The sequence below is a fragment of the Cordyceps fumosorosea genome (assembly GCF_001636725.1).
Source record: "Cordyceps fumosorosea ARSEF 2679 chromosome Unknown scaffold_58, whole genome shotgun sequence".
In the NCBI taxonomy this organism is placed as follows: Eukaryota; Fungi; Ascomycota; class Sordariomycetes; order Hypocreales; family Cordycipitaceae; genus Cordyceps; species Cordyceps fumosorosea.
In genome coordinates, this window is record NW_017387358.1 from 17263 (window position 1) to 30488 (window position 13226).

General features: G+C 50.9%; 5 protein-coding genes across 5 annotated transcripts; 3 read left to right on the forward strand and 2 right to left on the reverse strand.

Annotated features, from left to right (window-relative positions):
- Positions 1 to 1091: 1091 nt before the first annotated feature.
- On the forward strand, positions 1092 to 2921 carry ISF_09607 (carboxylesterase family protein; the record flags this gene model as incomplete). Its single annotated transcript, XM_018853208.1, has 2 exons — positions 1092 to 2056; positions 2135 to 2921. 2 exons carry the CDS (start codon positions 1092 to 1094, stop codon positions 2919 to 2921), a joined length of 1752 nt encoding a protein of 583 aa, XP_018699597.1.
- A 1479-nt stretch (positions 2922 to 4400) lies between these two features.
- ISF_09608 (Inorganic phosphate transporter Pho88) lies at positions 4401 to 5220 on the forward strand (the record flags this gene model as incomplete). Its single annotated transcript, XM_018853209.1, has 4 exons — positions 4401 to 4414; positions 4509 to 4675; positions 4740 to 5094; positions 5157 to 5220. The coding sequence occupies 4 exons, from the start codon at positions 4401 to 4403 to the stop codon at positions 5218 to 5220; spliced, it is 600 nt and encodes a 199-aa protein (XP_018699598.1).
- A 750-nt stretch (positions 5221 to 5970) lies between these two features.
- ISF_09609 (short chain dehydrogenase/reductase) lies at positions 5971 to 7032 on the reverse strand (the record flags this gene model as incomplete). The annotated part of the gene is made up of 2 exons (XM_018853210.1): positions 5971 to 6176; positions 6264 to 7032. 2 exons carry the CDS (start codon positions 7030 to 7032, stop codon positions 5971 to 5973), a joined length of 975 nt encoding a protein of 324 aa, XP_018699599.1.
- Positions 7033 to 7746: 714 nt separating this feature from the next.
- On the forward strand, positions 7747 to 9663 carry ISF_09610 (Major facilitator superfamily domain, general substrate transporter; the record flags this gene model as incomplete). The annotated part of the gene is made up of 2 exons (XM_018853211.1): positions 7747 to 8843; positions 8904 to 9663. The coding sequence occupies 2 exons, from the start codon at positions 7747 to 7749 to the stop codon at positions 9661 to 9663; spliced, it is 1857 nt and encodes a 618-aa protein (XP_018699600.1).
- Positions 9664 to 10164: 501 nt separating this feature from the next.
- On the reverse strand, positions 10165 to 12021 carry ISF_09611 (Ankyrin repeat-containing domain protein; the record flags this gene model as incomplete). The annotated part of the gene is made up of 1 exon (XM_018853212.1): positions 10165 to 12021. One exon carries the CDS (start codon positions 12019 to 12021, stop codon positions 10165 to 10167), a length of 1857 nt encoding a protein of 618 aa, XP_018699601.1.
- Between the last annotated feature and the right edge of the window lie 1205 nt (positions 12022 to 13226).

Sequence of the window (13226 nt, forward strand, 5' to 3'; positions counted from 1 at the left end):
CCCCCCCTAACTAGGCACCTATACTCTATAATAGAGAGGACTAGGAATACCTTAACCCTAATATAGTCTATATAACTAAAGAAGGTAGTAATAATAAGGTAGAAGATATTAGAGAGGGGGGAGGAGAAATAATAAAAGGGATAAGACTAAAAAATAAAAACCTAAGGATTAAAAGAGGGGCCTATACTAGACCCTACTAGGAACTAATATAAGGCTAATAACTACTTATAGTAGAAATAAAGGTTTTCCTCTAAGGACTTTAGTTTTTCTTTTACTATTAATCTTTTAAAGGTATTAGATAGATAGACTAGCCTAATTAGTATAATATAATAATAGTAATTATTTATTTATTTCTAAATATTATTTTTATATTATTTAAATTTTCTTTTAAATTATTTATCTAGTCTTATAGTTAATAACTATAGTTATAATAACTTACTAAAATCTAAGTAGTACTAAGATCTAGCTACCTAATATTATAGACTGTATTAAGGATAAATAGTAGTTATAGGAGAGAGATCATCCAGTGTTAGTAGAGATAGGCCATGGTTGAACAGTAGATGAGAGCCGGCTATCACGCAATCGGTGTAGCAACTTAGCTCTACAGCGCTGCTAGCCACCACTAGGCTTAAGATCCGTGACAATGTTCGAGGCACATCAAGCACATTAGGTACCCCCACTTAAGATAACAGCATATTAAAGTGGGGGTCACCCGTCGATGAAGCTTTTTGTAAACGGGCTCAAAAGGGCGATGTTACGTGGAGATAAGGCTGAGGAAGGGTCAGCCAGCCCTCCGGACTCCGAAGCCCCACCCGCCCCGCCCCGAAAACCCCCTCGCTGCTCTGGCCCTGCAGCAGCTGGAGGGCATCCACAGAGCCCTGAAGATCGTCCAGTCACCAGGCTGTTTAATGGCGGCCTAACTACGACCAGCGGGACAACGCCAATCAAATCATGACGAGGCTGAGGGACCCGGGAGCCAACTTCAGATTGCCATGTCGTCGGCTGCTTCAAATTTTAGTCAAGTCGAAACTTACACATGGTCATTTCTGACAATTTCCCTGCTCTCAACCATCACACAGCCCTCGGTCAAAATGCGAGCCACGCACCTGCTGCTGTTGCTGCCACTGGCGCTGCTCACCCAAGCAAAGCGCCCCTCTGTCACCAACGAACGAGTCCCCATCACGTACATCGGCACCGCAACCGAAGATGGCAAGATCGAACAATTCATGTCCATACCCTACGGTCAGGACACCAGCGGCGAACAGCGCTTCCGTCATCCAATTCCCTTTTCACCGGCGGCCGACACCATCGTCGACGCGACCGAGCCCGGCGCGGCCTGTCCCCAGCCCGAGCAGCCCTTGAAGCAGGACCCGTGGACGCGCATCAAGAACATCTCCGAAGACTGCCTGACGCTGCGCATCTCCAGGCCAGCCGTGGAAACCGACAATGCCGCCGCAGAGAAGAAGCTGCTCCCCGTTATGATCTGGATCCACGGCGGTGGCCACCTCGTTGGGACCGTGTACGACAGCGCCTACGACCCCGTCGGGCTCATCCGCGCGTCCATCAACAGCGGCAACCCCGTCCTCTACGTCGCCATGAACTACCGCCTCAACATCTACGGTTTTCCTGTCTCTGACAGCCTCCTCGAGGACGGGCTCACCAATCTCGGGCTTCACGATCAGGCGCTCGCGCTGCAGTGGGTACAGGACAACATCTCCGACTTTGGCGGCGACCCGGACAATGTCACGGTCTTTGGCGAGGATACAGGCGCGTCGGATATCGGACTGCATCTCCTTACCGGCAAAAACGCTCCAGCAAATGTGCCGTTTCGACGCGTGGTTGCGCAGAGCGGATCGGCCATGTCAGCCTGGCCTGGGAATGCAAAGACGTCTAAGGATAGTTTCGCCGCCGTGGCTGCCAAGCTCGGGTGCATCGCTGCCAGTCCTCAGTACTGGTACACCGTTAATTGCTTGCGACAGTTTTCGATGGACCAAGTCACCAAGACGGCGTTTGATGTAGCCTACGAGTTTGATCCCCTTAATGGCTTTCACGCATTGTAAGTTGAAAAAAGAAATGAAGAAAAAATGGAGGTCTTGTTTCGGTACGCATTAGAGGCTAACAATAACGTCCTTAGTGGCCCTGTCGTTGATGGAACCATGGTTCCGGAGCAGCCTGCCAAGGCATTCGAAGAAGGCCGCTTCGTGAAAGACGTGGACTTCCTCTTTGGCTGGGATGTGGACGAAGGGACCATGGAAACGCCCATAGCAATTCAATCCACCTTCGATGCGGCGGGCTGGCTGATGAAGCGCTATCCTACCCTCACGTACCCTTCCGCCCTCGAGCTCATGTATCTCTACCTCGATGGTCCCCATGCCTCCCGCGACGAGTGCCACGAAGCCGTTAGCACCGCGTGGTGCGCCCTCTCCCGCCTCGTCCGAGACGCCACCGTCGCGTGCCCGCTCCTCACGCAGGCTGCGCACATGTCCCTGGCCGGCGCCCCCAACATCTACCTCTACGAGCTGAACCAGTCGGCCTTTGCGCCAGTCATGGAGAGCAAAGGACGGGCGTATCTGGGCGCCGCGCACTTCTCTGACGTGCCGTACGTTTTTAATAATCTGCAGTCCTCGTACTTTATCAGCGAGGAGCGCGACCTAAAGCTCGCGAGCTGGATGGCGAGTACTTGGGCGGCGTTTGCGTCGGCTGGGTCGCCCCGGGTAGAGGGGCATGAACACGAAGGCGACGGCGACGATGATGAGTGGCCCTTTTTGTTTGGGGAGCAGTGGAAAATGGAAGAGCCGAGACAGATTACTTTGAGGACGATTGGGGGCCCGAGTAGCGGCGTGAGGCGGATGCCTTTTGCCGAGAGAAGGAAATGTGAGGCTGTCAATCGGATAGTTGGAGGGGGCGTGACGCAGTACTAGACTCTTATTGTAGTTTATATTTTATTTCATTTTTCCTGTTTCTAGTGACGAGCTCTTCTGTATATACCGCAATTTATCATGCATATTGCCCAAGAGATTAGCCAAAATATACTGTGTTGGCTTCAAAGACCTGCTTAAGCGGAGACCAGTGAGGCTTGGTAAAGCCCGCGTCCTATTGCTAACAACGCAGCGTACAAATATCACCGTTAGTCGCAAATTCAACTGAATGGGGATAACCTCCTTTGATTTATCTAGTTTTTTATTAGTTGAAACGGACGTTTGTTTGATGAATAGGACTTTGGTTTTGAATGGCAGCGACGACGCCAGTTGTCTATAAAGGGTTTGGCTACCAGCTCCCTACCCTACAAGATGTATTTAACGGAAATTTTTACCATACGTCACTACAAAGGCTGAAAAACTCAATTCCATTCGATTTCACATGTCTCTTTACCACTTGGTCAAGATCGGTCATTTGTCTCATCATAGGGATCAGCCATGAGTCGAGCCGTTAGCTACAAATTTACAGTCCTCGGTTTTTTATTCATCCTTTTGCTGCAAAATTCAACAAAATTAGACCCTCAACACAACACCGCCATAACTACGATAAAATGTATTTTCAGACTTCGGGGGTAGTTTTGATTGACGGATAAATCACGACCACAGTTTTTCGTGTCGCTAAATGCTTTAGTATGGATTTTAGGTGGTAGTACTGAGGGCCGACAACCTGCTCGGTGCTGTGATAGTACTGGGCGAGTCGAGCGGCTGGGCTTCGCTGGACAGAGGAGGGGCAAATTTTGTTTCGGCGGGTAGCTGGCGAAAGAGTTAAGGGGGGGGGGGGATGTCCCCATGGTGGCTTGTTCTAGTCTACCCGCGCGCACTGAATTCGTACAGTACTGTCATTCTCCATGGTAGTGCATGCTGGACCCAATCAAGCGTAAGTCATATTAGTAAGAGTGTGATCACGACTCTGTACACGTTTTTCTTCTTTGTTGCAGCAGTGCCGGCGTAAGACCCTTCGGGGGTTTGACAACTCACTGATTACAAGGTACTACCTTAGGTAGTACTGTAGGTAGGTACATAGGTACATACAAGGTAGTAGACCCACTGAGCTGAGCCCTAGCAAAGTCACTGTAAGCAGACTACCTTATGCAGTAGCCGACCGGCCGGCCGGCGAAGCCTTGGGCGGTCTTCGTCTTCGGAGTCCGTGCTGAGAGCTGCCCAACTTGATCGGTATTTTCGAGATACCACGGCGCAAGCTGATCGCAGTGCAGGAACGAGCCCGGGGAGTGTCCGCTCCTCTTACGACAGGCCACCACAAAGGTAATAGCTAACGCGGCCCTTCTGAAGCTCTCTTGGAGAAACGCCCGCCGAAACAAGATCTTACTCGCCTTCCCTCTCTCCAATCCCACCCACGCCTTACTTGCATCCTCGACTACAGCGCCACACTACTGTACACTAACCTCACGCAGGCCCTCAATCATGGCTAATCCAGTGTATGTGCGGCACCACCATGAAATAAAATAAAAGAATCAAAAGAAAAAAACGAAGAATCTTTTGCCATCAATCCAGTCTAATATTGGCGTTTAGGTTCGGTTTCCTCCTTTTTGCCAGCCTCTTCTGGGCCAGCAAGCAGGTCCCCTTCCATATCCCCCAAGTCCTCCTCGGCATGCGCATCGCCTACGCCCTAAGCACTGTCTTGGTCCTCCTCGTCTACACCTACACAAAGGGCTCTATTGACAACGACAACTCTAAAGGTTTGTGCTGAATTCCTCCCTCCCCACGAATACGTGTTCCCCGGCAACTAGCCCGACCTAACAGCCGTCTTCAAAGAAACGAGTGTTCTTATAGATGTCCCAGAGCCCGCTTCCAAAACCAAAAACGGCAAAGACGAAGACAAAGACAAAGACAAAGACAAAGACAAAGACGCTGCCAAGAAGACGTCCATCTCCGTGCAGGAGTACGACCACAAGCAGTGGAGGGCCCTCATCAAGGGCTTCTGCATGAGCCTGGCCATGATGTCGGCGATGCACCTGTACATGGGCATGCCTGGTCCGCTGCTCATCAACATGGTCATCCCGCTGAAGACGGCGCTGGGGAGCGAGCTGGTGCAGGCGCGTCTTTTTGGCAAGAAGGTGGATCGACCTTTTCCGGAGCCAAAGAGCATGTTTGCCATGTAAGTGGAGAATACGACATACTTTTCTAAGGAACTGCGCTGGTGACACCTGTGATACCTAGGCTTGCTTCTGCGCGGACTCAGCTCTTTGGGGTTAAGGATGAGAAGGAAGTGAAGCAGCAGTAGAGAAGGGGAGAAGGATGATTGTGCATCATAAAATGTGTCTTGAACATAGAATTGCGTGAAAAATAATAATGAAAGGAGCCGCTTTTGACTTATATAACCTCCGTAATGGCCTGTCACTGTGTTTGATGTGCTTGTCTGGTGTTGGGAGTGAAGGCTTGGTGAGTAAGGAGCCCGGAGGGTTGGTAAGGCCTCTCTCTTTGCGGGCCATGCACCATCTGCGAGTTGCATGACCGATTAATTCAACTGATAGGGCGCATCTTGAGTTTTTTTCTCGTAGTACCTTTTGGGCGACCGCCCCCCCCCCTCCCCCCCCCTTTCTTTCTTTGCGTTAATATCGAAAACGACAGCTTGCCTACATGTCCTTCTCCGTCTCCACGTATCCTGCGGCTACGCGTCGACTTTGCACGTTACAGCTAACTAAACCTTCATTCCCAGTGTCATTATAACTACAATGAATTGTACTTCGAGATAATAAAAGTGTCTGAATGTGAAGGATTAAGCGAAGTCACGATCACATTTCTCAGTTTCTACTTTAACATATACTTGGTGGTGGCACTCCCGTCTGAGTACTCTGTGAAAACATGCGCGTGCTCGACAAGTGGGCTCGGTCCCGACAGGTGGGCTCGGTCCCGACAGTGGTGCTCGGTCCCGACATGTAGCTAGTGGCTCGGGCCGGGCCCCAACGATCCCTGTCAGTCATTAAACTTGCTCCTCCATTCATCATGCAACGTACTGTAACCGAAAGTGTAATTAATAAGTGGCTGTATGGGCCGCGCAGTAGCCGCCATCAATCAAGAGTACATTGCCGTTGCAGTACGACCCCGCACGGCTCGCAAGCCAAACAATCGTGCCCCCGATATCCTGCATCTCACCGAACCGTTCTTCGGGCGCAATCGACCGGGGTAGTTTGCCTCTTGTAGATTTGTAAAAGGTGCCCATCATTTCCGTGTTGAAATCTGAGAACCGAGTTAGCAACATTTCTTCTTCTTTTTTTTTTTCTTTTTGGGGCCATCTGTGCAAAGGGAGGGAGGGTATGGACCTACATCCTGGAGCGACGACGTTGACCCGAATCTTCCACGGAATCAGATACGTTGACAGGTTCTTCATCATGTGCGTCGTGCCCGCCTTGCTAGCCCCGTAGCAAAACGCCGAATTGTCGCGCCCGAAACCACCGACGCTGCTCATGGCAATGATCTGGCTCCTCACAAAGTCGTGTGGCCCGTGGTACGAGGGTCCACGCGCCGCCTCCATCTCTGCCTGGCGCGCCTGGTTACCCTTGTCAAGCAGCTCGAGAAATGCAAACGAAGTTTGGAGAGCCGCCGTCGTGTTTGTCTCAAAAAGCGCCGCGTAGTCCTCGAACGCTTTGTTGAACCAGAAATCTCGCATCCGCTTGACGTCCCACTTGGGGTTGGGGCGCTGCGGGTGCGGCTCGAGGTTGGGAGTCGCGATGCCGGCGTTGTTGATGAGGAGGTGGATCTTGGCGTCCTGCGCGGCGATGTGGTCGACGGCTCGCTGGAGCTCTTCCTTGGAGGTGACGCTGCACTGGAGAGGCACGATGCTGCCGCTGCCGCTGCTGCTGCCGCTGCCACTGCCGGTCGAGTTATTGCCGTTGATTTCTGCCATGGCGTCTTGGGCGGCCTTTTGCAGCACATCCAAGCGACGGCCGAGGATGTAGACCTTGGCGCCGCCAGATGCGAGGGCCTTGGCCATCATGAGGCCGAGACCGGTACCACCACCGGTAACGACGGCGATGGTGTCGCCGACGTGGAACAGATGGGCTGGGCTGAGTGTGTTAGCGGTGGCGGATGTCATGTTGACGGCTGCTGGAATTTAGGACAGGGGCCGATGAGGGAGCCGTTAGAGGAACGAAGAATGAAGTGATGCAGAGTTAACGTGGTGATCTTGAATCTTGACGGAGTAGGTGCTGGTGCGGGCGAACAAACGCACTTGGACAGGCGCACTGTCAGAGCGGGAGAGGCTGCAACAATGTTATTCTTGCTACCTACTGTGTATGCACTCATTGATTTACCAGGCTGTCTTGGCACAAAAGACACAAGATCTCAATTACGTTGGCGTACATAACTCCTATTCAGGATAATTACACTCCGATTCGTTTTAGATGTCGGAATCTGTCGCTAAGACGTGGAGTGCCATGGTTCGGACGACTGTCGTCCCTACTGCCGCCGCTGCTACAGTACCTTGTCCGGACATCGACTTTGTAAGACGCTGTGGGTACACCATCTGCAGGGGCTGCCCGCTAACTAGCCGCTGTCAGGCTGCGACGCCCGTAATTGGTGTTTCGGAAAGCGAAACGGCTAGATCGGCCCGAGAGAACCCATAAATTCATCTAACGGCGAAGAGGAGACTCTAACTAGTGCGGGCATTGGCCAGTTTAGCCCACTCGCCTTACGCCATCCATGAAAGCTCTCGCTGCCCGGGGACGAGAGGAGGCGTTTCTCTCGCCCGCTTCCCACCAACATCTCCTCGTCTGCACGTGCACCTGATCTTCAGCTCATCCAGCGCGTCATGGCGACAACGCCCGACGACAATCCCCAAGAAGGAAAAGGACTCGAAACGCCAGCTGCACCTGCACCGTCCTGGAACCCCAATGCCCAGCACCAGCCAGCAGCAGTCACTATGGGCAAAGAAGCAAACACAGACATCGAAAAGCCAAAGCCCGCTGCCCCCAAGGGACCACCCGCAGGCGGCAGTGGCTTTGGAGGCTTCCCTGCCGTCGAGTATCCCACCGGCTTCCCGCTCTACGCCAACATCATCTCGCTCTACCTCGCCAGCTTCCTGACGGCGCTGGACCGCACCATTGTCGTCAACGCGATCCCCACCATCACCAATGAGTTCAACAGCGTCGGCGACATCAGCTGGTATGGCAGCTCCTACCTCATCACCTTTTGCGCATTCCAGCTCGTCTACGGCAAGATCTACGCCTACTACAACGCCAAATGGGTCTTTCTGAGCGCCGTCGGCATCTTCCTTGTCGGTTCGGCCATCTGCGGCGCTGCGCAGAGCTCCGTCACGCTCATCGTCGGCAGAGCCGTCGCCGGCCTGGGATCCTCGGGTATCTTTGGCGGCAGCGTTATTATCACCTTCTTCACCGTCCCGCTCAAGATGCGGCCCATCTACTCGGGCATCGTCTCCTTCATCTTTGCCGTGGCGTCCATCGTTGGTCCGCTGATTGGTGGTGCTCTGACGCAGCACGGCAGCTGGAGGTGGTGCTTCTTCCTCAACTTGCCCGTCGGCGCGTTGACCATTGTCGTCACGCTCCTCGTGCTGAAGCTGCCGCCCGCAAAAAAGGCAGGAACTCCGTGGAAGGACCAGGTCAAGAGCATGGACCCCATTGGCAATCTTTGCTTCATCCCGGGCATCATCTGCCTACTCCTTGCCCTGCAATGGGGTGGGTCGGAGTATAGCTGGAGCAATGGCCGCATCATTGCGCTCCTCATCTTGGCCGCTGTTCTGCTCGTCGCCTTCATGTTTGTTCAGTGGTGGCAAAAGGACAATGCAACCGTACCACTGCGAGTCATACTTGAAAGAAACATGGCCGCAGCCTGTCTGTATACCGCCTTTGTTGCAGGGTCTATGATGTCCATCATCTACTACCTGCCAGTGTAAGTGTGCCCTTATTTCATTACTCCAGTCTGAATTTGATCTGACAAATGACGTGGCAGTTGGTTCCAAGCCATTAAAGCTGCTTCGCCCACGCGATCAGGCGTCATGATGCTGGCTCTTGTCGTGCCGTCGGGCGTGTCTGGCCTGGTGTCCGGGTTTGCCATTTCCAAAGTGGTCGGATACTATGCGCCCTTCATGCTCGCATGCACTGCCCTGATGGCAACCGGCGCTGGCCTTCTGACTACCCTCACACCACATTCGTCAGACGGCATGTGGATCGGCTATCAGGTCATCTGGGGATTTGGCTCCGGCCTCGGCATGACGGCCGGAGGTTTGGTGCCGCAGACAGTACTGGCCAGGATGGATGCACCCATCGGCATCTCCCTTATCTTCTTTTCTCAGTCGCTTGGAGGATCCGTGTTCCTGTCCGCCTGCCAGTCCATCTTCAGTCACCTTTTGAAAACTGGTCTGCGAGGACTCACCAACTCTAACGACATACTCAACTCTGGCTCGACGGATCTGCGCAAGCATGCAAGCCCAGAGGAGCTGCCGGCACTGCTTGACGCATACAACAGCGCCGTTACCAAAACTCTCGTTATTGGCGCTGCAACAGCGACAGCGGCATTTGCAGCGGCATTGGCAGTTGAGTGGAAAAGCGTGAGAAAGGCGCAAGACCAGAACGGACCTCTGGGACACCCAGGAGGAAAGCCAGCGCCAGCCGCTGGTTCCATGGCGAAGACGGACGCGCCAGCCCCGAACGGAGCCGCAGCGGGAAATCTTGGGCCGTCGAATGGGTCCACGGAGAAGACGGACGAGTAACGGGCACATCGGTGTCTGATTCTTGCATTCACTCAAAGGAGCAGCTAGACTACCATGCTCGCCACACGGTGCGTTTTGCGGTACTTTCTTTGGTGGTTGACCAGGAGTTTGCGGTTGCCACTCCCCACTGGCCTACACGAGGCTTTCCACTCACTTGAATTCTGTCAGCAACTTTTTCTTCGGGATGGAGTACCGAGTTTAATAGAGCAACATTCGATTTGACTGAAATTATTGTAGTTTCTAGGCACATTCAAATATAGCTACACTTTAGAATAACTGTTTTACTTGACAAGAGTGATACTACCGCAATACTGAAGCAATGTAGCGATGTCTTTGAGTGAGTCTTAATCAGAGTATTCGCGCGAGCCACAGCGCACGGGGTCTGTCCAAGAAACACTATTGATTCATTTGCAATCCACTCCCACTTGGCAGACTCAACTCTTATATGTACCGTATCAATCGACTCTGACTCGTCGATTTATCTTACAGGCTTGCTAGCAGCTACGTATCGGGATGCGGCCTCGTGCGACCTGTCTGGCACCGCCCAATCTCCTTTCCCTGACGCTGAGCCAGCACTCGCTCAACAGTAGTAGCATCGCGGAGTCTAGCACGGCGTGAACTTGCACCATTGGCGTCCTTGCATTCTCGCAGCATCCAAACAATAAAACATGCGCCGCCCACTCCTAGCTGTACAGATTTTGCCACTCGTTGCAATCTGGTCAGCTCGTCTGCGGATACGGATACCCGATCGGACTGTAGCAAAGCCAGGACGCAGCGAGCGCGCCCTTGCACCACAGCCCAGAATAGTGCATGTCCTTGCTTCTGCGAGGTGTTGTTTTGCCATTCGTAGTACCACTCCTGCTTAAGCATGCCGAGGAGACTGCCCGGCGACGAAACGGGCATCGTCGTGTCGGTTTCGGTTGAAATGACGTCTGTATCGATAGCTTCGCACTCTAGCAATCGACTAACAATCTCATCGTGGCCGCATCGTGCAGCCATGGTAAGGGCCGTCCAGCAATCACCACGTACTCCACCCTTGCTGAGGCTTGAGTAATAAACGCTGTCGTGGAGCCCCGTACCCGCGCCAGTTCTCTGGTTCACGTTTGCGCCGCTGCGGAGAAGCAGGTCGACAATGTCCTTGTGGCCGTGCCGTGCGGCCGTCGTGAGAGGAGTCTGGCCGTTGGAAAAGACAGCATTGACGTAATCAGCTGGCTGCTTTTTGAGTAGCCGATCAACAGCCGGGTAAAAGCCGTTCGATATTGCCCTTTCAAGCATCGGTATACCGTTTGTTTCATCCGTGAGGTCTATGTCTTGCTGTTCCACGAGAAGCCGCGCGACGGCAGCGAAATCGCCATCTAGTCGCTTCCAGGGAAAGGCAACGAGACTAAGGACTTGCGCCAGCACTGTCCGACTAGAGGAGTGAGTAATGTGGCTGGTGGTGCTTTGCTGGTTCATGTCCGCGCCCCTGCGAAGAAGGAAGTCGACCATGTTCTTCTGGCCGGTCTGCGCGGCAACCATCAGTGGAGTCATACCATTCTCGAGAAAGGCATTGATCTGGATCCCCTTTTCCAGAAAGCGGTGGACAACGGGATAAACACCATTCGCTATTGCCGTCGGCAGTATGGGGATCCCATTCGTTTCGTTCGTCAAGTCTATGTCCTTGCGCCCCAATAGGGTCTTCGCGACGCCAACGAAATCGCCGTCGGGTTGATCATGTAGCTTGCAGCTCTCAATGGCTTTTGCCAATGGCGTACGATTTTGTAGGATAAAATTGATGTTTATGTTTTGCTTGTATTTTAGAGCCTTTTGCGCCAGGGCTGGCCTGCCGCTTGAGGCGGCCCAGTGGAGGAGGCGTTCGCCTTGGTGCTGAAAAATGTACGTGTGGAGAACGCCCTCGATGTGCTTGCATGTCTGCGCGAGGCTGTAGCTGTCTGCGATTGGCAGCAGTCGTGCAAGATGCAGAAGCAGCTCTGGCGGCAGGTCCGACAGAGATTGTCCCCTGTTCTTGGAATCATCATTGCGACTACCTCGAGATAGTGGGGCGAGACTGCCGCACAGCTTACTGTTTTCTTGTGGTTGTAGCCATTCAGTAGACGGAATTGGCGCAATCTCGAGCGCTGATGGATGTTGATAAAGATTCCAGTAAATGTGCGTCGGTGTTGAGGTTGAGTACCGCACTCGAGGCTCTGGCTTCTTCTTTTGGGCAGATCTGGCTGTACATTCCACAGCCATCATGTGTGTGCGCGTGGAATGTTGTGAAGGGAAGGGAGCTATAGCGCGGTTGCGACTTCTGCGACCTTGGTAAGAGGAAAGATATCGCCTGCTTGCTGGACCTTTGTGTAGGAATCGCGAGTGCATGTTGTGGTGACATAGAGGTTTGGCGGCAGGTTACCGCTACCCCGGACCCGAGAGTATGCATAGCTACCGTATCAAGATAGCTATTCCAGTGAGTTTAACTCTTTTGAGTAATACGGCGGATTCCGCTTATTGGCCGGAGGTTGTAAAGGTTGCCTGATGAGGTTACAGAGCAAGTCAATAATGTTGCCCGTGATACTCCGGGGCTCGGAGTCCGTAGCGGGGCTGGCGCGGATGCCTTATCAAACACGCTTCCTTGGCGTGTGTTTCGCCTCATCTTTGATGATTAGTACAGGCTTAAAGATGCTAATAGACTTCATCAGTACGCCTTTGAGCCAGTTTGCGCGAGCGGCGATAATGATGTCATGTTTGAAGCTGGTACTGTGGGATTGACAGTCCATGTATTGTGTAATAGGCTTGTGGTTTAAGGACTGCTCTGAATTCTAGTGGTAGCGCTCGCTGTATTCTTTTACTGTTTTTAAACTTTCGACCTAGGTGTAAAACCTATATCATTACACTATAAGTGAGAAGTATACATCTATAGTATTATCTCTTTTTTTTATTACTTTGCTCTAATATAAACTCTATTTAACTAGGTAGAGTAGCTTCTTTATGATTATTAGATACTTTATATTATAACTACTTAGTAAGTCTTACTAGTCTATCTTCTAATAATTTAGCCTCTAATTCTTTATTACTATATACTTATTTAAGTATCCTAATATAAAAGCTTAGACTATAGTCTAATTAAAGAGTTAGTCTAATAGTCTAAAGTATAGACATAATAGGAAGAACTTCTATTTCTATATAGTAGTTATTTTATAGAACTCTCTTAAGTCTTTCTTCTATATATAAAATTTAATTTAACTTTCTATTAATACCTACTTATAGTAACTATAAAGTTAGTCTTTTATAGTTAAATATCTTTTTTTTTCTTTTACTATAATATAAATAAAGTAATCCTTTAAGGATACTATAATAGATTATATTAAACTATTATTATTAAATTAAACTTTATTTAAATAAAATAATAAACTATAAATAAAAATATAGTTTCTTTTAAAATAACTTCTATTAATTAGTCTTTAAGACTAGAATAATAATATATAGTTACTTTTATAAATAAGTAATAATATTTAATTAGTATTAATTTATATAATTTTATAATAAAAACCTTTTTTATATAATAAAAGATTTAATAAAAATAT